This window comes from Oncorhynchus tshawytscha, linkage group LG28 (assembly GCF_018296145.1).
Source record: "Oncorhynchus tshawytscha isolate Ot180627B linkage group LG28, Otsh_v2.0, whole genome shotgun sequence".
In the NCBI taxonomy this organism is placed as follows: domain Eukaryota; kingdom Metazoa; phylum Chordata; class Actinopteri; order Salmoniformes; family Salmonidae; genus Oncorhynchus; species Oncorhynchus tshawytscha.
Window position 1 is genome coordinate 34,500,411 of NC_056456.1, and position 24,743 is coordinate 34,525,153.

Below are 24,743 nucleotides of genomic sequence, written 5' to 3' on the forward strand. Positions count from 1 at the left end.
ATAGCATTACATTCTTGTAGGCGACAGCAGAACTTGAGGACAGACCTTTTCACAGAGTGATTCTACAGACAAACTAATAGTGTTAGGCTTAGAGAATGTGTAAAGGGTTTGCAGTCTTACAGCAAACATGTCTTGAGAGGTGAGTGCAGTTCTATATGAGCATTCTGTCCAATATTATATTTTCTGAATGAATGTTCACCTTGTAGGCTATGTAAATACATACTCCATCTCTTTCCTATACAACAGTTTAATCTTAGGGCTCTGTTTGATTGATGATTTGTTAATTCTATGTAGGTTTTTGCCTCTCTGCAGTGTGTTTGCTTTACATGGTGCTCTATCGGGGTCTTTAAAATCATGCCAACAGTTTAACACTTAAACCCTGTTTGGTTGTTTAAGTGTTCTTTTACACTTTTTTTTAACACTTGTTGTTTAACACTTGTTGTTTAACACTTGTTGTTTAACACTTGTTGTTTAACACTTTTAACACTTGTTGTTTAACACTTGTTGTTTAACACTTGTTGTTTTACACTTGTTGTTTAACACTTGTTGTTTAACACTTGTTGTTTTACACTTGTTGTTTAACACTTGTTGTTTAACACTTGTTGTTTAACACTTGTTGTTTAACACTTGTTGTTTAACACTTGTTGTTTAACACTTGTTGTTTAACACTTGTTGTTTTACACTTGTTGTTTAACACTTGTTGTTTAACACTTGTTGTTTAACACTTGTTGTTTAACACTTGTTGTTTTACACTTGTTGTTTAACACTTGTTGTTTAACACTTGTTGTTTAACACTTGTTGTTTTACACTTGTTGTTTAACACTTGTTGTTTTACACTTGTTGTTTAACACTTGTTGTTTAACACTTGTTGTTTAACACTTGTTGTTTAACACTTGTTCTCCTGACTCCTAATGTTTTTTTCTGTAAATGTACAGTATGTGTGTTCTTTTCAAATGTTCCCTATTCACTTTTTAGAATTAAAAGAAATGTTGAGAATCTACTTACTAAGACTGATCTGAGTGATTCTGATTCAAAACGTCAGACAATAAATGAATCTTTGAGTGGATGGTATGCCAGATTGTCACATTCTCCGTCTTCTTCTAGGGCTAAACATATCAAGGTGAAGTTTGGTACCCTGCTCCAGAGGCCAGACCATGAACACACTGAGAACGTCATCCCCTTTCAGAAGAAACCTGAGAACGCCATCCCTCTTCCACAGAAACCTGAGAACGCCATCCCTCTTCCACAGAAACCTGAGAGATGTCTGGAGACGCCTCCAAAGTATGACAGGTAATGGAAAAGCGTTCAGAATAAGTCATTGGCCGTGTCCCAAATCTGTCTTGCCTACATTTCTTACATACTGTGGACTAATTGTACTGCATACATATAAACATTAGGTTGTTATTTTACCTGATCGCTGTGGTCAGCATTTAACTGCACACTTTTGTCCACTCTAAAATCATTCCAAACAGTGCACTGTGCACCCGCCATTTCAGCCAGTCATCTCTACCTTATGCAAAATGTCACTGTTCAAAATTAAACCGCATTTTGGAGCATTTCTAAGTCTATTTGCTATTTTTTCATGCCTCTGAAAAACAGAAATGATAAATGGTGTGATTCATTTTTTTGCCATCTTTTTTTGCAATAATTGTAATTATTCTGATAGGCTCATGTTTTACCGGTGTGACGTACCCCCACTATTTATTTTTCTGGGACTCCGTACCAGCTAACTTTGACCCCTGGTCACAATGATCAAATGTAAACACAACTGGAGACACCTCCACATATTTGGAGACAGGACGACAGCTTTACGATAGCTAGCGAATGAGTGTAGATAACTTTGGTAACTAATTGTAAATAACTTTAGGTGGCTAGCTAAGCATCTTTTGCCTGTCTACCCATCCACATCCCTCTGGCCAAACGTCATGCCCACTAACTTCTCTTCTCCACAATGATGTATGGAGCAATCGATAGAGCAGCGAAATTAAATTCAGGATGAGACGTCTGGGAAAAGTATTTTGGCTGTGGAGCAAAGCAATTCACTGACTTACAATTAATTAGTTAGCAACCGCACCACTCTTTGATAGCAAATGCGACCCAAAACAGCAAGGTGTTTCCAGAAATGTTTACTTTTTGATGTTCTTTGACATCTTCACTTTCCAGAGTGTTATTCTGATATTGAAGCTTAAAATGTTTTTGCCAACATGATGTGTATAAAGTATATATACACAAAAGTATGTGGACACCCCTTCAAATGATTGAATTCAGCTATTTCAGCCACACTCATTGCTGACAGGTGTATAAAATTGAGAACACAGCCATGCAATCTCCATAGACAGACATTGGCAGTAGACTTTCAATGTTGCACCTTCATAGCATGCCAACTTTCCAACAAGTCAATTTGTCAAATTTCTGCACTGCTACAGCTGCCCCGGTCAACTGTAAGTGCTGTTATTGTGAAGTGGAAACGTCTAGATGCAACAATGGCTCAGTTGCCAAGTGGTAAGCCACACAAGCACACAAAACGGCACCACAGAGTGCTGAAGAGCACAGCGCATAAAAATCGTCTGTCCTCAGTTGCAGCACTCACTATCGGGTTCCAAACTGCCTTTGGAACCAACGTCAGCACAAGAACTGTTCGTCGGGAGCAAATAGTTCTTGTTCGCTCCCAATGAACAGCTTGCCGCCCATGGACTCTGGCGCGTAGTGCCAACTGTAAAATTTGGTGGAGGAGGAATAATGGTCTGGGGCTGTTTTTCATGTTTCCGGCTTGTTGGAAAGGTGGCATCCTATGACGGTGCCACGTTGAAAGTCACTCAACTCTTCAGTATGGCCATTCTACTGCCAATGTTTTTCTATGGAGATTGCATGGCGGTCTCCTCGATTTTATACACCTGTCAGCAGTGGGTGTGGCTGAAATAGCCGAATCCACTCATTTGAAGGGGTGTCCACATACTGCTGTATATATTTTGGTGGGCAAGGGTGTTGAACACCCTAGAAACAAATATGTTTTGCCTAGAGAGTTCAATTGTTATTCTAAAAGTTCAAATGTTGATTGATATTGATAGTCATTCAGAAAAAGCACAGTTTATTTTGATATACATTACTTTGTAAATTGTACACAGTCTCTTTGGGAACATCAGTCATGTAGAGTTACAACTTGAGAAGATTAATAATGCTATGATCAAAAAGTACTAAAAAGTATATTTTGTATTGAACTAAGCCTTCAAGTTTTTCTGAGTCATTTCAAAGGTGCAACACAAAATGTCTTTTTCGCCCGGTTTGAAACAAGTCACAACGGGAACAGAGAATCTAGGAGAGGATTTTGCAGTGGGAAGAAAAGATGACAATCCTGGAAGCTAGCTAGCATCTTCTCTGGTCTGTGGAAATTTGCATGAAGAGATGAGAGAAACTCAATCAACTACCTTCATATGGAAAGAATCAACAATGGTGTTGAATAGCACTTCACAGGCTTTACGCTACACAAAACAAGTCCGAACAAGACTGCAGCACGCAAGGTCTTCGATGATTTCGTTCTACACTTCGGCCACCCATCCGATATCATCATGAGGGAGTTTGAGAAATGAACTATTTAGAAGAATGCAACAGTGGGATACCTGCACTGAAGAACAACCTCATATCATCCACAGTCAAATCTCAGCAGATAGCTTCAATGGAACACTCTTAAAGGACACTGGAAGAAACGCAGAAACTGAACTGGAAGGATTACCTCAACATGGTTCATGCCTACATTTCAACAAGTCTTTCTCATTTGTTCCTTCTCTTAGGTTGTGAACTGGACAATGCCAATCAATCTGGTGTACCTAAGAGACGAAGAAGGAAATACACAGTATTTTTTGATATGCAGAGAAATGGAAGACACATCAATGCGAGAAGCGTATGACATCATGACAATCTCATGGAGAAAATACACAAACACAACAAATCTTAAAGATGTGATGTCAACATGAAAGGAAGAAGAAAACATCAGTGGGACATAAACAGCCGAAGACTCATCCCATGGATACTCAGAATGTTTAAGTGAGGCACAGTACCGCCTGTTGATTCCAAGATGAGAGTGAGGCAAATGTCTTCCAACCTGCAGTAAGAGAGCATCTTGAAGAAGCAGAAGCTGGACTCAAGATGGAAGTCATGGAACTGAAGAGGAACCTGAACAAGACCCAGAAAGGGTCCATAAGTAAGATGAAGGTCAAGCTGAAGATATAGAATGAGAGGATGATCAAGATCATCAGGAAACCAGAACAGGTGTCATGTAGCTTGTGAAACAAGCATTGTCTGTTAAAATTGCAGGGGGAAAAACTTGATTATCAGAAAAATACAAGACAAGTCAAGAAGAACAAGTTCACCGTGAAGTTCAAGAAGAAAAATTATTATTACTTCAAATAAAATTTTATTAGTCACATGCGCCAAATACAACAGGTGTAGACCTTACAGTGAAATGCTTACTTATGAGCCCCTAACCAACAATGCAGTGAAGAACTGGGCCGTACGCACTACCCTCTGCAGTGTCTTGCGATTGGAGGCCGAGCAGTTGCCATACCAGGTAGAGATGCAACCAGTCAGGAAGCTCTCAATGGTGCAACTGTAGAACCTTTTGAGGATCTGAGGACCCATGCCAAATCTTTTCAGTCTCCTGAAGAGGAATAGTTTTTGTCGTGCCCTTTTCACAACTGTCTTGGTGTGCTTGAACCATGTTAGTTTGTTGGTGATGTGGACACCAAGGAACTTGAAGCTCTCAACCTGCTCCACTACAGCCCCGTCGATGAGAATGGGGACCTCTTTTTCCTGTATTCCACAATCATCTCCTTTGTCTTGATCATATTGAGGGAGAGGTTGTTGTTGCACCACACGGCCAGGTCTCTGACCTCCTCCCTATAGGCTGTCTCGTCGTTGATCAGGCCTACCACTGTTGTGTCATCGGCAAACTTAATGATGGTGTCGGGGTCGTGCCTGGCTGTACAGTCATGAGTGAACAGGGAGTACAGGAAGGGACTGAGCATGCACCCCTGAGGGGCCCCTGTGTTGAGGATCAGTGTGGCGGATGTGTTGTTACCTACCTTTACCACCTGGGGGCAGCCCGTCAGGAAGTCCAGGATCCATTTTCAAAGGGAGCTGTTTAGTCCCAGGGTCCTTAGCTTATTGGTGAGCTTTGAGGGCACTATGGTGTTGAACGCTGAGTTGTAGTCAATGAATAGCATTCTCACATAGGTGTTCCTTTTGTCCAAGTGGGAACGGGCATTGTGGAGTGCAATATAGATTGCATCATCTGTGGATCTGTTGGGGCGGTTTGCAAATTGGAGTGGTTCTAGGGTTTCTAGGATAAGGTGTTGATGTGAGCCATGACCAGCCTTTCAAAGCACTTCATGGCTACAGACGTGAGTGCTACGGTCGGTAGTCATTTAGGCAGGTTACTTTAGTGTTCTTGGGCACAGGGACTATGGTGGTCTGCTTAAAACAGGTTGGTATTACAGACTCAGACAGGGAGAGGATGAAAATGTCAGTGAGGACACTTGCCAGTTGGTCAGCACATGCGCACAGTACATGTCCTGGTAATCTGTCTGGCCCTACGGCCTTGTGAATGTTAACCTGTTTAAAGGTCTTACATCAGCTGCGGATAGCGTGATCACACAGTCTTCCGGAACAGTTGGTGTTCTCATGCATGTATCAGTGTTATTTGCCTCGAAGCAAGCATAGAAGTAGTTTAGCTCGTTTGGTAGGCTCGTGTCACTGGGCAGCTCTCGGGTGTGCTTCCCTTTGTAGTTTGTAATGGTTTGCAAACCCTGCCACATCTGACGAGCACCAGAGCAGGTGTATTACAATTTGATCTTAGTCCTGTATTTACGCTTTGCCTGTTTGATGGTTCGTCGGAGGGCATTGCGGGATTTCTTATAAGCTTCTGGATTAGAGTACCGCTCCTTGAAAGTGGCAGCTCTAGCCTTTAGCTCAGTGCGGATGTTGCCTGTAATCCATGGCTTCTGGTTTGGGTATGTCTGTACAGTCACTGTGGGGACGACGTCATCGATGCACTTATTGTGTGCAATATGTGATGTGGTGTCCTCCTCAATGCCATCGGAAGAGTCCCGGAACAAATTCCAGTCTGTGCTAGCAAAACAGTCCTGTACGTTGCATCTGCTAAGGAGGATATAATTATGGTCCGATTTGCCAAATGGCAATTGTACATCTTCATGGTGATGGTAATACTGTTACGTTTGCAAAGGTTGGTAAATTCTGAGTCGGACTAAAGAGATGCACTTTGACATCAGTGGAGATTGTAACTGTAACAGAATATTCTGTTTGTTATAGAAGTCTTCTGTAATTGTTATTGCAATTCATGGAATTAAGATCTAATCTGCATTTTGGGAAACAGCGCCTGTTCGCCCCAGCGCGTTTGTTATTGTTTTTGTTTTGTTGATGTAACGGAGGAGAAATGGAAGAGAGGAGTGCGGTAAGCATGGTAAAAAAAAATCTGCCTTACATATTCTGCTGTTCTATGACGTGTGCAATGATGTCCGAGTGGAAAAATACAGTGTTTGTTGTTTGCAGTAATTTCTTTGATATTGTAATATCGTAAACGGACACGGCAGTTTCAATAATTATGTGAAATAATTTACCCACACGACCCAACCCTAGAGAGACATTTATTATTGTAAAAGCTCAAATGTTGAACTAAATACCTGTCATTATATTTACAAATTCATGTTCTGCAGTGTTGTTACTACATTGTGATACATTACTTTTGAAACTGTAGACTGTCTCTTTAACAACATATATGACAGAAAAATAAGCTAATAAAAAAATCTATTTTGCTTTCAACCAAGCATTAATTTAAGTTGCCAAAAATGAGGATGGACATGATTTGCCTGAGTCATTTAAAGGGTGCATTTATAGGTTGCATTTAAAGGGTGCAACACAAAAGGAGCCAAATTCTTTAGAAATTCAGCTGCTCTGGAAAAGATCTGATGCGATTGGTCAAAAGACCAATTTGTGCAAGAAATATCATAATTGGGCTGCCTATGTAAACGCAGCCATACAGTTCAACATACACACCCACACACACCAGCAGCATACCACCCTGCGTCCCACTGCTGACTTGACTCTGAAGTTAATCAGGATCGGTCCCTGGATGGGAGATCAGATGCTGCTGGATGTGGTGTTGGAGAGCCAGTAGGAGGCCCCCTTTCCTCTGGTCTAAAAAATAAATAACCCAGGGCAGTGATTGGGGACATTGCCCTGTGTAGGGTGCTGTTTTTTTGGATGGGACGTTAAACAGATGTCCTGACTTTCTGTGGTCACTAAAGATCCCATGGCACTTACCGTAAGAGTAAGTGTGTTGACCTGGGGTCCTGGCTAAAGTCCCATTCTGGCACTCATACAATCTATGGCCACTTAGTCATCCCCAGCGTCCAATTGGCTCATTCATCCCCCTGTAACTATTCCCCAGATCGTTGCTGTAAATGAGAATGTGTTCTCAGTCAACTTACCTGGTAAAACAAGACATGCAAGCATAAAAACACATCTCTATTTTGTGGACATCCTTTATACAACACATTATAATAAAATATGTCTCTTTCAAGACCATCAAGAGCGGAAGCATCGCAGTGGGGGAAGGCCCTGGACAATGTACTGACCAACAACTGTAAGTTTCAGCACTTATACAAATGGTTAAATATCAGTATTTTGACATATTCTAATGAGACTATGTTGCAGTCAATCATTGACTCTACTTTGGTAAACTTCAAATCAGATAACTTACTGTATTCCTCTTCCTCTCCCTAACAGATGGTCTGGCTACTTTCAGGGACTTCCTGAGGTCAGAGTTCAGCGAGGAGAACATTGAGTTCTGGGTAGCCTGTGAGGACTACAAGAGGACCAGAGAAACAAGCAAAATGGCAGCCAAGGCTAAGAGGATTTATAAGGAGTTTATACAGACCGGGGCCCATTGGGAGGTTTGTTCTAATTCTCCTTTCTCCAGGGTTGTGTTCGATAGGCACCAAACTGAAGAATAAAGACTGAAGTAGGGAGGGACTATCTGGACTTGTCCAATAAGAAGCGCTCGTTTTAAGTGTTCTGCATTTGATACATTGACATAGGTATGAAATGACAATGGGCATGATGTCAATCCTCGAGCGCAATTCACCAAATTAGATGAGGACTTTAGTTTTGAAACTCTGTTAATATTGGTCACTGAACACGTGCCAGTCTTGTTTGGGTAGGAATGGGCTTTTACTGGGTCGTGTAATGAACAGGACGTCTGTTTGCTGAGTAAAGAACAGAGACGAAAAGCTTCAAAGCGTCTATTGATGTGCCAGACCAGGGAATTAGTATTTACACACATTACCTATAGTATTACACACCTGGACCACTGCGTGAGGTTATACGAAGTACAGTGGTCCTAGACTGTACAAACATTACACAAATACTGTGTTTGTTTTTGAGAGGTATTACCATAGTAATCAGTCAATGATAGTCCAATGGTAAGATTAGGTAGTCTTACTGTAGAAAAGTTACGATATGGTTATACGAAGTACAGTGGTCCTAGACTGTACAAACATTACACAAATACTGTGTTTGTTTTTGAGAGGTATTACCATAGTAATCAGTCAATGATAGTCCAATGGTAAGATTAGGTAGTCTTACTGTAGAAAAGTTACGATATGGTTATACGAAGTACAGTGGTCCTAGACTGTACAAACATTACACAAATACTGTGTTTGTTTTTGAGAGGTATTACCATAGTAATCAGTCAATGATAGTCCAATGGTAAGATTAGGTAGTCTTACTGTAGAAAAGTTACGATATGGTTATACGAAGTACAGTGGTCCTAGACTGTACAAACATTACACAAATACTGTGTTTGTTTTTGAGAGGTATTACCATAGTAATCAGTCAATGATAGTCCAATGGTAAGATTAGGTAGTCTTACTGTAGAAAAGTTACGATATGGTTATACGAAGTACAGTGGTCCTAGACTGTACAAACATTACACAAATACTGTGTTTGTTTTTGAGAGGTATTACCATAGTAATCAGTCAATGATAGTCCAATGGTAAGATTAGGTAGTCTTACTGTAGAAAAGTTACGATATGGTTATACGAAGTACAGTGGTCCTAGACTGTACAAACATTACACAAATACTGTGTTTGTTTTTGAGAGGTATTACCATAGTAATCAGTCCAATGGTAAGATTAGGTAGTCTTACTGTAGAAAAGTTACGATATGATGATTGACACGATACATTACTTTAGTATACATTTTCATGTAATATTCATGACAGTGCAATTTCTTAAACAATTCATGCTATATACTACATCTAGAAAAGGTACATTATCTTTACTGTACTCTGTGGTCAACTTACCTATATTTTGTCACATCCTTATTGATCTAACAAACCGAATACACATCACATACACCCAAGCTCTGTAACAACAGGATACATTGAAACATGGACCTTCTCATTATAAAGGCACTGTCCCTCAAGTCATTGGATTCTAATGCTCAGCTGACTCTCTGCCTCCAACAGGTGAACATTGACCACATCACCAAGGACGTAACAGTAAGGAACTTGGGCCGACTGACTCCTATGACCTTTGACCTAGCCCAGAGACAGGTCTTTGCCCTCATGGAGAAAGATTCATACAGGAGGTTCCTCAAATCCAACCAATACCGGGAGATTATAAAGTAGAAACACTGATTGGCTAGAGTCGTGTCATCAGACTGATTGGTTGGTTGGTTGATTGATTGACTTGATTTATCAATCATGTCATCGGACTGATTGGAGGGTTCGTTGGGTAAATGACTGATTTATTGATTGGTCTGTTAGTCATTTTTTGGAATCTGATATTTAAATTACAGACTACCACATATTTACCTGAACCATTATTCAACTGATACAGTATCTAAAGGAAATAAATATTACACGCAAAACACATTTTTTTAAGTCTTAATTTTAGCACTGCAATGTATAAATGAATACTTCAGAAATATGACGAAGAGTGTGTGTGTGGTTTGAGGAAGGATGGGGAGACAATGCAGTGACAACACAAGTTAACCACTATTCACATAACTAACTATGCACACCACCAACAGATGATATAGTGAGTACATCAGAGCTTTACCTGACATGCATGACACACCTCTGAAAATAGAAAGTGTTTTCATTCATTCAATTCATTCAATCTGCAATAAAAAAAAAACATGTCAAGCTACGTAACTTTTACCAATCTGTATAATTTATTTCACTGTTGGACATCAGTGTGGTTGCTCTTAAACCTCATGTTCGTAACTCTTATCGTCATGGCTTTGAAAATAGGCCTGGCGTCTCGAATGGGGCTTTCAAGCTGAAGCAAAACTGTTATACTTTGGTTGAATTTAGGCCAGCTAAAGAAAGAGGACTGAGAAAATTGCACCTTGTTCAGCTGCTCTTGCCTGTAATGATACATAATAAATGAGTACAGTCAGTACCCAGACTGAAGCATTGCAAAGGAACAACCTTTGTGTCAGATTAGGGATTTGAAGGTGTTTTACAAATGTTATGCTTTTGACCACTTGTTCATGTCACATAAGGTTTTTTTTTGTGGGGGGTGCTGACGCTGCACTCTGTTCAGTGAGGTGTATTGATGTTTCTGGCTACTCTCTGTGCCTTGGTTCAATGATTTATTTCAGACGTCATCCCGACTCAAAATAGTCCAACCTAATTTCCATCAAGATGTGGACATTTTGTCACTACTTATTGTGTCAAACTCTTAAGTGAAATTAAAAAGTGGAACTATTGTCATCAGACCATTCGGTAGAAGGACCCATCAAGACAATTTTCTGGTCAATTTGAAATGGTGCATTATGGGTGTAATTCCACGGTCACGGAGACTCCGATTTTTCACTTTCAATTGTATGCCAAACTAAAAACCTTTGATTTCAAAGTTTAACAAATCATACAACTCTATGCACAATGACTACTTTGAACAATTTACACAGTAAAAAAAAAACATACAGGGGAGAGTGTGGTAAATTGAGCAATGGTTTACATTCAGTATCACTCTGTCAAGGGAAATATGGTATCCTTACGAACAAAGATATCTGCATATATTTCAGGATGTTTCGGATTTCTGGAAATAATCAGAATTTATGTAAACATTAAAGTTTTGAAAACATAACTTGTCAAAAAAAAAGTGGTACAATTCACCCCGGATCAAATCCAATTTTAAAGTTCCTCCAAAAGTTCTACAGCTGCACCATCGAGAGCATCTTGACTGGCTGCATCACCGCTGGGTATGGCAACTGCAAGGCACCCGACTGAAAGGTGCTACAGAGGGTAGTGAGTACGGCCCAGTACATCACTGAGGCCGAGGTCCCTGCCATCCAGGACCTCTATACCAGGCGGTGTCAGTAGCAACCACCTGAGGATCTGTCTTTTTCAGCCATCTATAAGTAATCATTTAATACAGTTGAAATGTTTACAAATTAGATGTGCTGAAACGAAAGCAACTTCCAAAAATGAACACTCAGATTATAGTGATATTATGTCTGATCTCAAAAAACTATGCCAAGTGTATATATAGAGGTGTAATCTAGAGCCAAACCTGTTGATTTTTAATCTTAGACTGTCCTGTTATTGAATTATGCAAGAGAACGTGACTGAGTCAGTCTAGACAGTGCAGGTGAGTGCAGGTAGGCCTAGACAGAGGAAGTTTTTGGTGGTTGCAACCCTGTTTGACCCCTGTGTTTATGCAAATAAGTATGTATTTATGCAAAGTAGGCACATAATTGTCTTTATTTTAACACGAAATATTTACAAAATATCTGATACATTTGAGTGCATTCTAAGATTTAAAAAAAAAATACAATAAATTGAATGCCTGAATTTCCACCAAAATCCCTGAACTCCATTAAATGTCAGTGCCAGTAAAATGTTTCATGTGCTATAATCCAGTCAATAGTTTAAGGATTAAAAACATTCCAAATGTTTGGATTAACTTCTCCATTGGCCAACTGTTACATTTATTAGAATTGTTTTTCAAACCTTTTATCAAATGTGATGACACTTCCTAATGTCAGAGGAAGGCCCCAAACATTTTCAATTACTCCAGCCACCTAAGCCATAGACTGTTCTCTCTGCTACCGCACCGCAAGTGGTACGAGAGCACCAAGTCTGGCACCAATAGGACCCTGAACAGCTTCTACCTCCAAGACATCTGCTAAACAGCTAATCAAACAGCTACCCGGACTCTCTTGTACTGACTCTATGCACACACACTGGACTCTTCACACACACACACACTGGACTCTTCACACACACACACTGGACTCTTCACACACACACTGGACTCTTCACACACACACACTGGACTCTTCACACACACACACTGGACTCTTCACACACACACTCGACTCTTCACACACTCTTTCACTGACTTTTACCTAGTCACTTTACCCCTACTATTACAGTGACACCTTTACTTTTTCCACATTTTGTTACGTTACAGCCTTCTTCTAAAATGTATTCAATAATTTTGGCCCTCAATCTACACACAATACCCCATAATGACAAAGCAAAAACAAGGTTTTTAGAAATGTTGTAATCTAACAAAATGTGGAAAAGGTGAATGGGTCTGAATACTTTAGTGAATGCTCTGTACATAGCTACCTCAATTACCTCGTACCCCTGCAGCTCAAGTTGACTAAGTTAAAGGGTAAGTTAAGCCGCCTACATATTTCTGTACTGAATGAAATATTACCACTACTTTTTAAAAATGATATCTATATATATCTATATCTTTATTTCTCAAACACAATAGAAATGTGTTGTTTTTTAATAATTTAACACAGTCTTAACACCTAATAAACCTTGTACTTTTGTAAACACTTAAAAATAGGGCAGGCCTGTTGTTACCCCATATCCCAGCGATAATGCCTTGCATTACGCCAGGAAAGAAATACTTGCCATTGCTCAACTTGCCATTGGCTCCATCATTGTCTCAACTTACCCCATGGCCATTGACACTCCTTACCCCAAGGCCCACACAGCTATAAGCACAGTATGCACATTCATGCTAGGTTTAGGACCTAATATTAAAACGTATAGAGACTCCAACTGATGTATAGAACAATCTTAAAATGATCTACTTTACATTAATTTCACTTGATGAAAATCTGTTTTTGGACCCAACTCCTTCTCAGACTCAATGAAATGATGACCTCTTCCTAAATATTTGGTCAAATGATTAATAATTGTATGTATGGTTTCCTAGAAACAACTTATCCTTTTGGCTCAACTTGACCCACTCTCCCCTACTGAAACAACGGTGCAGATGCAAAGTTTATATCTGTACAGTTCCTGTAAATGTGTTTTTGTGCAATTTTCTGTGGAAATGATTACGAGTAGTCATTGTGCATTAATAAGGTCTATGGTTTGTTAAACTTTGAACATCAATGGTTTTTGTTTGTTAATACATTTTAAAGTGAAAACTCTTGAATCTCAACTTAATCTGTCACCATGGAAGTTCCACTTATTGAGATGAATCTGACATGTGTTATAGTGTTGTTGAGATTTGTCAGCATGTCTAATACAGAGATCTAGTGCCATCCTCTGGACACTGAGAGAAGAGGCCGGTAATCAAGCTTATGCAAAAAGATATGCGGCATGACTCATAAAGGAGAATAACATCAAATCATGATGTCATAACTAGAGGGCCTCTACTGTAACTGGTTTGCGCCATGAAAATGCCACTCAAATGAAAGGATGGATTGTCATTCACATTCTACAAACATTTTTCATCTCAAGTATTTCTAATATAAAATATTTTTCCCCCAGACTTGTCTCTTGTGATGGACATTTCTCCTCGTGGTTACTGAGATATCAGAGATACTTTTGAGGAGATGGGAAACTCCATTTGTATTAATCGTATTAGTGCCCATTGTCCTGCGTCGTCAATGGGCTGTGTGGTGCTTTCTAGGCGATACTGGGACAAGGAGAGCTCTCCTTCAAGGAGTGAATGGGAGTCAATTGGGCGTTAGCTCAAAAACCCAACATTAGCATGAATTTCGTGAACAAGAACTACAACATTACAAATATTTTCCGAGATAATTAACGTGGTGCAAACACAAATCTTCTCATTGTACTTTCAAGAGGTGAGGAGGATTATTTAAGATACTCTTTGAAGAGGTAGAGTGTCCGATGTTTTCGGAAGATGGGCAACGACTCTGCTGTCCTAATTTCAGGGGGAAGCTGATTCCACCATTGGGGTGCCAGGACGGAAAAGAGCTTGGACTGGGCTGAGTGGGTGCTGCCTGCCCGTAGGGGTGGGAGGGCCAAGAGACCTGTGGTGGCAGAACAGAGTGCTCGAGTTGAGGTGTAGGATTTGAGCATAGCCTGAAGGTAGGCACCATGGTCTTGTAGTGGATGCAAGCTTCGACTGGAAGCCAGTGGAGTGTACGGAGAAGTGGGGTGACATAAGAGGACTTAGGAAGGTTGAAAACCAGGCGGGCTGCAGCGTTCTGGATAAGTTGCAGAGGTTTGATGGTACAAGCAGGGAGCTCAGCCAACAGCAAGTTGCAGAGGTTTGATGGTACAAGCAGGGAGCTCAGCCAACAGCAAGTTGCATAGGTTTGATGGTACAAGCAGGGAGCCCAGCCAACAGCAAGTTGCAGAGGTTTGATGGTAAAGGGCAGGGAGCTCAGCCAACAGCAAGTTGCAGAGGTTTGATGGTACAAGCAGGGAGCTCAGCCAACAGCAAGTTGCAGAGGTTTGATGGTACAAGCAGGGAGCTCAGCCAACAGCAAGTTGCAGAGGTTTGATGGTACAAGCAGGGAGCTCAGCCAACAGCAAGTTGCAGAGGTTTGATGGCACAGGCAGGGAGCTCAGCCAACAGCAAGTTGCAGAGGTTTGATGGCACAAGCAGGGAGCTCACTCAGCAAGTTGCAGTAGTCCAGACGGGAGAGGAGAAGTGCCTGGATTAGGACAGGCAGGCCTTCCCCAGCAGAAAAAGCAGTTCTGTCTTGTCGAGGTTGAGCTTGAGGTGGTGGGCCGAGATCCAAGTTGAAGTATCTGCCAGGCACGCAGAGATGCGTGTCGCCACCTGGGTGTCAGAAGGGTGGAAGGGGAAAAGTAGTTGAGTGTCATCCGCAATGAGAGGAGAGACCATGTGAGGATATGACTTGGTGTATAGAGAGAAGAGGAGAGGGCCTAGAACCAAGCCCTAGGGGACACAGTTAAATAAAGACTAAGTAAGTAAGACTCCAGTAGTGACAGTGCGTGGTGCAGACACAGATCCACTCCAGGTCACCTGGTAGGAGCAGCCTGCCAGGTTGGATGCAATCCAAAAGTGTGCAGAGCCTGAGATGCCCAGACCTGAGACGGTGGAGAGGAGGATCTGATGGTTCACGGTGTCTGAAGGCAGCAGATAGATCTAGGAGGATGAGAACAGAGGGGAGAGAGTTATTTTTGGCAGAGCGGTGAGCCTCCGTGACGACACAGAGAAGAACAGTCACCGTTGAGTGACTCGTCTTGAAGCCTGACTGGTTAGGGTCAAGAAGATCGTTCTGAGAGAGATAACGAGAAAGTTGATCAGAGACTGCATGCTCAAATGTTTTGAAAATAAGAGAGGGGATACTGGTCTATAGTTTTTGACGTCGGACGGGTCGAGGGGAGCGAGTAGTGGAAGAGAGAGAGTGAAGATTGCGATTGCGCTTGACCATCTGGGTAGGGGCTGAGTGTTTAGGGTTGGAGAAAAGGGAGACAGAAAAGGAAACAAAGTAGTGATCAGAGACCTAGAGGGGGGGTTGCAGTGAGATTAGTAGGTGAGCAGCCTCTAGTAAAGATTAGGTCAAGCGGATTGCCTGCCTTGTGAGTGGGAGGGGACTGGGGAAGGGTGAGGTGAAGCGTATTGCCTGCCTTGTGAGTGGGAGGGGACTGGGAAAGGGTGAGGTCAAAAGAGGCGAGGGGAAAGAAAGAGTTGGAAAGAAATTAATCGAAGGCAGACTTCTGGAGGTTGAAGTCGCCATGTACAAAGAGCGGTGAGCCATCAGGAAATGAGCTTATCAAGGTGTCAAGCTCATTAAGGAACTCTCCAAGGGCACCTGGTGACCGATAGATGACAATAATGTTAAGCTTGAGTGGACAAGTGACAGTGACAACATGGAATTCAAATGAGGAGATGGACAGGTGAGAGTAGGAGAAAAGAGAAAATCTCCACTTAAGAGAAATGAGTAGACCTGAGCCACCATCAAGACGACCAGATGCTCTCAGACTGTGAGAGAAAACATAGTCAGATGAAGAAAGAGCAGCTGTGTTCTCTGGGGTGATCCATGTCTCCGCCAGGGCCAAAAAGTCATGGGACTGAAGGACACTATGGGCTGAAATGAACTTGGTGTTCGTGACCACAGACCGGCAGTTCCAAACACTGCCAGAGAACGGGAATTCCATATTGGTTGTGCACCCCCCACCCCCCCCACCCCCCCCCAAAGTGCTGAATTCACGTTGAATGACACATCTGATCAATGAGAAGATTTGAAATAGACAGGATTAGTGACTAACACATTGTTGCATAAATAATTAGAATTATAACATGATATCATATCTACTCATGGTTAAATGGACGCACACGTGACTCAACAACTTGACTAGGCCATCTACCCATGACCTGTAAACCCTTTTTCCCTCTCTTTTTTGGAAACTCACATGATGCGCAAAGGCAGGGTGTCGGGGGGGGTGATTGACCAACATAAGGCTTGTCAGCCATTGCCTTAAAGGCGCAGGGCCTTTTTTTACAGCACATATTTAACCAGCGCCAGAGATGTAAGTGGAAACAAGACATCTCACTCGCTCCTTTTTTCTGGTTCATATACAGTCAATGAACTAAGCAGACCAGACCCAGCTGCTAATGCATTGGTGCCAATGGGAGAGCCGGAACTGTGACCATTTTTCAACGGAAAATGGCCTGCATTATTTATCCACCATGTTTGATCAGCACTACGGACAGCACTACACCAATCACACATCTGTCCTCCACATACATTACACACAGTATGGTCTTTTCCCTGTTGGTATTGTGTAGCAAATCCATTCTGGGGGCAATTGCCTGGTTCTTGTGAAAAAACTCTCATGCATCAAATTGATTCTGTGATTAGTTGTTCCCAAATAGTAGGCTAACATCTGCATAGGCTTATGTAACAGTATAACTTTAGACCGTCCCCTCGCCCATACCCGGGCTCGAACCAGGGACCCTCTGCACACATCAACAACAGTCACCCTCGAAGCATCGCTACCCATCGGTCCACAAAAGACACGGCCCTTGCAGAGCAACTACTTCAAGGTCTCAGGGCAAGTGAAGTCACCGATTGAAACGCTATTTAGCGCGCACCGCTAACTAAACTAGCCGTTTCACATCCATTACACTTACTTGGTTAATCTGGACACCAATGGAGAATAGAGTAGGCACATTTGAAAACAGCAGCTGCGCTGTTTCCAGATTATGCCACTAGATGTCATACAACCCTTATTACAGGGTTTATGTGAATTGGAGAGAGTTATACGCTACTCCTGCAAGCCCATGATGATGATGCTATGCTCTGTTCCAATGAAAATAGTGGAATCCTCTGATTTAAAACAAAACAGCTGGTCTTCAAGCAGATTTGGATGCTGTCATTCGTCATTTGGCACGCGCGTAAACATCAGTTTTTATTCGTGGAAATGGCATAAAAATAATTGACAACCTTGCCTTGAGAATTGTGCGTCATCTGAAACGCCACTAGACTGGCAGATATTCTAGCTCGGATGGTATCAAATTGGACCGCTAGACGCATATGGCGTTAACAAAATTCATTAGCCAATCAATCTGTAGCGCACAGTGGTTCAACCGGAATGACCGCTGGGTTCTAGGCGACTAACCAATCAAAGACCCTCTTGAGTGTTGGGCGAGATGCGCGTATTTGCAGTCTTCTAATAGCGTTGGCATAAAACTAGTGTTGGACAAGTCGTGTATGTATCAGAAGGGCGATGCCAGGGATAACCAGGTATAATTTAGTGGATGATGCACAGGATTTGAGGATCCCAATGCACAACGAGGCGGCATTTCAGCATGGGGTCTGCTTCGAGGCAAAGGTAATGTTACACAGGCTATGAACTACAGTAACGGCTCATCAATAAGGGTCTATAGTGTACGGATGCGCGCTGACTATATAATGAATTGATATCCAAAATTATATTTTTCCAAAATGTTATGACAATGTAAATGATGATAGCTAGATTGACATTTTTTTATTTAATTTGAATTGTGCCCTAATATTACACTCAACAGTGTTGATTGAATTCTGATTGCACTGTATTATATGTTACAGTGTGCTTGTTGAAATGTATTCATGAATGTATTATCCCATGCCAATTCATCAAATCCATACAGACGTCCAGTAGCCTACCCTTACAATGTATTTAGAAAGTACAGTGAAGTCCATTTGACAAGAAGCATATGAGAACAGAGTACGAGTTCAAGACTTACTTGAGTTACTAATGACAAATGTCATAACTGTGTAAATATTATAGTACATTGGCAGTCTGGAAGTGGGTCGTCCGAACAGCCGAATGGAGATAGTGGCTGCAATGAGAAGGATACGGGTAAGATACTTCAATGATCACTTTACCAATTATCTAGTTACCTGTGGGGCATAATATTACATGTTTTTCTCTCCCTTCCAGTAATGATACTTTCTCCATATTAGGAATATTTCAATGTCTTAAAGATAAAAATAAATAAAAACTTGGACTGTGTGTGTGTGTGTGTGTGTGTGTGTGTGTGTGTGTGTGTGTGTGTGTGTGTGTGTGTGTGTGTGTGTGTGTGTGTGTGTGTGTGTGTGTGTGTGTGTGTGCATGTGTATGGCATGCATGTCCAATATATTTTTAAGAGATTCATATTCTACTCTCTCACATTGGTATGGTATCTGCATATCGAACTGACCTACATCTACATATCAAATATTGCAAATCAATCATGGTATTCTAAGGTTATAAGACTATAATCTCAGTCTATCAAACCAATCCTAACCATCTCTCTATAAGGAGATATCTTTCTTAATCTTAAAACCAATATCCTTAAGCATCTCTTTAAGAGACGTCCTCTCCGCTGGAGAGATGAGAAAGAGATGGCGATGGTGTCTGGCATTAATGGATACTGCAGTGGGCCAGAGTATTACAGTGTTACGGAGAGGATTTAACTGCTGCAGAGTCAGCTGGGAGAGCCAAATGCTACATTTAACCAAGCCATGCCGCCGGGTCTGTGTGACACAGAGGTCAGTGTCTCTGTTTCACACAGAGGTCAGTGTCTCTGTTTCACACAGAGGCTGGCCACTTCCTCAATGACGTCCAGAGAGAGACAACTCGTATACGGAGGAAAGTGATGGGGAATATTTTTAGTGAACATACAGATGTGGGATTAAAATTTGAGTGTCCTCAGTGTCCTCCGGGACCATAATGGAATTGGGCCCAACAAGTGTTTATTGAAGTCGTCCTTATTGGATCAGAGGAAAGTCAGTGTCCTCTGGGATCATAATGGAATTGGGCCCAACAAGTGTTTATTGAAGTCGTCCTTATTGGATCAGAGGAAAGTCAGTGTCCTCTGGGATCATAATGGAATTGGGCTCAACGAGCGTTTACTGTTTATCAAAGTCGTCCTTCTTGGGCCAAGTTCCCTTGTTGGTGTACAGTGGAGTACATGGCCTACTCTACTTTATGGCGGAAAAGTTAGCCTGGTCCCAAATCTCTTTGTGCTGCCGAATCCTACGTTCATTTTTGTCAAGACAGCGTATACATATCTGAAACCGGGCTTGTAAAGACTGCATCAGCTCAGACAAAAAAACACCACATCCATTCTTCAGGCATTGCTGCCTTCCAAATCCCATAGAATAGCATAAAGAGAGAGGGGAATAGCCAGTTTGCTTTATTCTCTCTTTCTAGCCTACGAGAGGCAGAGTTTTGTTGATGCACATGAAAATAATGAGAACCGTCCTTTTTATGTTCCCCCTCATTTCCCACTGTCAGGTGTGTAGCCCCCGTTTCTATAGGGCTGTGGGTGTGTAGCCCCCGTTTCTATAGGGCTGTGGGTGTGTAGCCCCCGTTTCTATAGGGCTGTGTGGGGGTGGATGGTGGTGTGTAGCCCCAGTTTCTATAGGGCTGTGAGGGGGTGGGGGGTGGATGGTGGGTGTGTAGCCCCCGTTTCTATAGGGCTGTGTGGGGGGTGGATGGTAGGGCTGTGTGTGGATGGTGGTGTGTAGCCCCAGTTTCTATAGGGCTGTGTGGGGGTGGATGGTGGGTGTGTAGCCCCAGTTTCTATAGGGCTGTGTGGGGGTGGATGGTGGGTGTGTAGCCCCAGTTTCTATAGGGCTGTGTGGGGGTGGATGGTGGTGTGTAGCCCCAGTTTCTATAGGGCTGTGTGGGGGTGGATGGTGGTGTCTAGCCCCAGTTTCTATAGGGCTGTGTGGGGGTGGATGGTGGTGTGTAGCCCCAGTTTCTATAGGGCTGTGTGGGGGTGGATGGTGGTGTGTAGCCCCAGTTTCTATAGGGCTGTGTGGGGGTGGATGGTGGTGTCTAGCCCCAGTTTCTATAGGGCTGTGAGGGGGTGGATGGTGGTGTCTAGCCCCAGTTTCTATAGGGCTGTGTGGGGGTGGATGGTGGTGTGTAGCCCCAGTTTCTATAGGGCTGTGAGGGGGTGGATTGTGGTGTCTAGCCCCAGTTTCTATAGGGCTGTGTGGGGGTGGATGGTGGTGTGTAGCCCCAGTTTCTATAGGGCTGTGTGGGGGTGGATGGTGGTGTCTAGCCCCAGTTTCTATAGGGCTGTGTGGGGGTGGATGATGGTGTGTAGCCCCCGTTTCTATAGGGCTGTGTGGGGGTGGATGGTGGTGTGTAGCCCCAGTTTCTATAGGGCTGTGTGGGGGTGGATGGTGGTGTCTAGCCCCAGTTTCTATAGGGCTGTGTGGGGGTGGATGGTGGTGTGTAGCCCCAGTTTCTATAGGGCTGTGTGGGGGTGGATGGTGGTGTCTAGCCCCAGTTTCTATAGGGCTGTGTGGGGGTGGATGGTGGTGTCTAGCCCCAGTTTCTATAGGGCTGTGTGGGGGTGGATGGTGGTGTGTAGCCCCCGTTTCTATAGGGCTGTGTGGGGTGGATGGTGGGTGTGTATCTGGTTGGCCATCCTGTCCCTCACCTCAGACTTTGGTATAATACCCTCTTCACATCACTGAACCGATCTGAGCTAAGCCAGGCTGTACTGTGCTGGCATGGTTACGCATCTCTCTCTGACCAGGTTCCTAACCCGGATCTCCTGTGTACAACAAAACGGTGTTATCAGATCACATCAAAGCTTATCGGTGGCGTACACAGTTTAGCCGGTGTTATAGCCGGTGCAGCGAAATGCTTATGTTTATGGATCCTAATAATGCCGTGAAATGTCAAGGGAGAACACAAAGAAGAGAAAGAAATCGTAACGAACCTAAATAAACAACCCAAATATCAAATCAAAATGTATTTCTCACGTGCGCCGAATACAACAGTGAAATGCTTACTTACAGGCTCTAACCAATAGTGCAATTTCTAAGTTATTAAAAGGTATTAGGTGAACAATAAATAAGTAAAGATAGCACTGTGACAGTAATCCTGATGCAAACTATATGCATATACACCAGATGAATATACACAAGATATACTAAGAATGATATGAACAGCAGTAGATATACTAAAAATGATATGTACAGCAGTAGATATACTAAGAATGATATGAACAACAGTAGATATACTAGGAATGATATGTACAGCAGTAGATATACTAAGAATGATATGTACAGATATATAAGAATGATATGTACAGCAAAAGAATGATATGTAGATATAATAAGAATGATATGTACAGCAGTAGATATACTAAGAATGATATGTACAGCAGTAGATATACTAAGAATAATATGTACAGCAGTAGATATACTAAGAATGATATGAACAGCAGTAGATATACTAAGAATGATATGAACAACAGTAGATATACTAGAATGATATGAACAGCAGTAGATATACTAAGAATGATATGAACAGCAGTAGATATACTAAAAATGATATGTACAGCAGTAGATATACTAAGAATGATATGAACAACAGTAGATATACTAAGAATGATATGTACAGCAGTAGATATACTAAGAATGATATGTACAGCAGTAGATATAATAAGAATGATATGTACAGCAGTAGATATACTAAGAATGATATGTACAGCAGTAGATATACTAAGAATGATATGTACAGCAGTAGATATACTAAGAATGATATGTACAGCAGTAGATATACTAAGAATGATGTGAACAGCAGTAGATATACTAAGAATGATATGAACAACAGTAGATATACTAGGAATGATATGTACAGCAGTAGATACACTAAGAATGATATATACAGCAGTAGATATACTAAGAATGATATGAACAGCAGTAGATATACTAAGAATGATATGAACAGCAGTAGATATACTAAGAATGATATGTACAGCAGTAGATATACTAAGAATGATATGTACAGCAGTAGATATAATAAGAATGATATGTACAGCAGTAGATATACTAAGAATGATATGAACAGCAGTAGATATACTAAGAATGATATGAACAGCAGTAGATATACTAAGAATGATGTGTACAGCAGTAGATATACTAAGAATGATATGAACAGCAGTAGATATACTAAGAATGATATGTACAGCAGTAGATATACTAAGAATGATATGTACAGCAGTAGATATACTAAGAATGATATGAACAGCAGTAGATATACTAAGAATGATATGAACGACAGTAGATATACTAGGAATGATATGTACAGCAGTAGATACACTAAGAATGATATATACAGCAGTAGATATACTAAGAATGATATGTACAGCAGTAGATATACTAAGAATGATATGAACAGCAGTAGATATACTAAGAATGATATGTACAGCAGTAGATATACTAAGAATGATATGTACAGCAGTAGATATAATAAGAATGATATGTACAGCAGTAGATATACTAAGAATGATATGTACAGCAGTAGATATACTAAGAATGATATGAACAGCAGTAGATATACTAAGAATGATATGTACAGCAGTAGATATACTAAGAATGATATGTACAGCAGTAGATATACTAAGAATGATGTGAACAGCAGTAGATATACTAAGAATGATATGAACAACAGTAGATATACTAGGAATGATATGTACAGCAGTAGATATACTAAGAATGATATATACAGCAGTAGATATACTAAGAATGATATGTACATCAGTAGATATACTAAGAATGATATGTACAGCAGTAGGTATACTAAGAATGATATGAACAGCAGTAGATATACTAAGAATGATATGAACAACAGTAGATATACTAGGAATGATATGTACAGCAGTAGATATACTAAGAATGATATGAACAGCAGTAGATATACTAAGAATGATATGTACAGCAGTAGATATGTCAGTGAGCTATGTCAAGAGTCCAGTAGATGAATAAATATGTCGTGTGTATAAAACAGTGTAACTAAAATACAACGGACACTAGTAGAAATAACAGAATGAGCAATGTACAGAATACAGTATTTAAATACACAGTGTGATTAGTCCAGTGGTTTTAATTTCTCCATAATATGAGAGCAGCTTTGGCTGTGTGTGTGTGTGTGTGTGTGTGTGTGTGTGCGTTCTTGTATGTGTGTTTGTGTGTTTTGTGTGAGTGAGTGTGCATCACCTGGTAGACGGTTAGTGATGGCTGTTCAACAGTCTGATGTTAATAGAAGCTGTTTAGTTTAGTCTGCTTTCATTTGTCTCTGTTAAGAAAAAAATCTTATTTTCAATGACGGTCTAGGATCAGTGGGTTAACTGCAGAACGACAGATTTGTACATTGTCAGCTCGGGGGTTCGAACTTGCAACCTTCCGGTTACTAGTCCAACGCTCTAACCACTAGGCTACCCTGCCGCCCCTGTTAACCTGTTGAGCTAAAGGCTAACTGATTCTACTGCAGTCTTCCTGTCTACTGCACTACTCAGGTCAAACTATATTAGTCAGTTAGCACTAAGCACATACCGTCAATAGAAAAATAAGACAGGAATGTCATGAACATAATCATGTGTATTCACTGAATCAGCTGATTCAGAATCAAAACAACTTATAGTCTCTGAACATTCAAAATCAAGTCTGTCTTAGTTAGTTGTAGTGTTCAACTAACTTCAGTCCCCCCCAAAATGAACTAAATATTTCTGACCCCAACATTCTACTCAAACCACGGGTGTATTCACTACACTCTTAGGGAAAAACAGTGCTATCTACAACCTAAAAAGGCTCTTCGGCTGTCCCCATAAGAGAACCTGTTGAAGAACCATTTTGGTTCTAGGTAGAACCCTTTTGGTTCCAGGTAGGACCCTTTAGAACCCCAAAGGGTTCTACCTGGAACCAGAAAGGGTTATCCTATGGAGAAGAACCCTTTTGGAACCATTGTTTTATAAGAGTGTAGGAACCAAAAAGACCTACCTGAATTTGTCCAAAACGTTTTCCGTTGCAAAAAAAAGTTTTCATAGTGTGAAACGTTTTGCAACGGTGTGCGACTAATGAATACACTCCAGCCAGTGACTATGGGTGTGGCTAGGCTACACATCTCAAGGTATCATGGAACTTTGTGGGTTACAAATGTAATAAACTTTTTTTCATCCCAGTGGGGCATT

At 41.4% G+C, this 24,743-nt stretch overlaps 2 protein-coding genes across 3 annotated transcripts in view; both read left to right on the forward strand.

The window, feature by feature from the left end:
* On the forward strand, positions 1-10,226 carry LOC112227169 (regulator of G-protein signaling 5). Of its 2 annotated transcripts, XM_024392038.2 has the most exons (5): positions 2-139; positions 1,105-1,290; positions 7,596-7,657; positions 7,801-7,967; positions 9,542-10,226. In XM_024392038.2, exons 1-5 carry the CDS (start codon positions 96-98, stop codon positions 9,701-9,703), a joined length of 621 nt encoding a protein of 206 aa, XP_024247806.1. In that variant the 5' UTR covers positions 2-95; the 3' UTR covers positions 9,704-10,226. The 2 variants fall into 2 exon arrangements, with proteins under 2 accessions (XP_024247807.1, XP_024247806.1); XM_024392039.2 differs by lacking the exon at positions 7,596-7,657 and having other exon boundaries at positions 1-139; positions 7,820-7,967.
* Positions 10,227-17,646: 7,420 nt separating this feature from the next.
* LOC112227164 (carboxyl-terminal PDZ ligand of neuronal nitric oxide synthase protein) overlaps positions 17,647-24,743 on the forward strand; it is a 31,340-nt gene continuing 24,243 nt past the window's right edge. The window contains exons 1-2 of the mRNA XM_042308145.1: positions 17,647-18,115; positions 18,554-18,625. Of these exons, the coding sequence (XP_042164079.1) occupies positions 18,011-18,115; positions 18,554-18,625 (177 nt within the window). The 5' untranslated portion in view covers positions 17,647-18,010. The remainder of the gene's footprint in view (positions 18,116-18,553; positions 18,626-24,743) is intronic.

What these genes read in the sequence shown, in the direction of transcription:
- LOC112227169 (XM_024392038.2), top strand. Translation starts at nt 96, where the DNA reads ATGTGTAAAGGGTTTGCAGTCTTACAGCAAACATGTCTTGAGAG. An exon ending in ACGCCTCCAAAGTATGACAG is followed by an intron (nt 1,291 to 7,595) that starts GTAATGGAAAAG and finishes GTCTCTTTCAAG; the next exon opens with ACCATCAAGAGCGGAAGCAT. An exon ending in AGACCGGGGCCCATTGGGAG is followed by an intron (nt 7,968 to 9,541) that starts GTTTGTTCTAAT and finishes TGCCTCCAACAG; the next exon opens with GTGAACATTGACCACATCAC.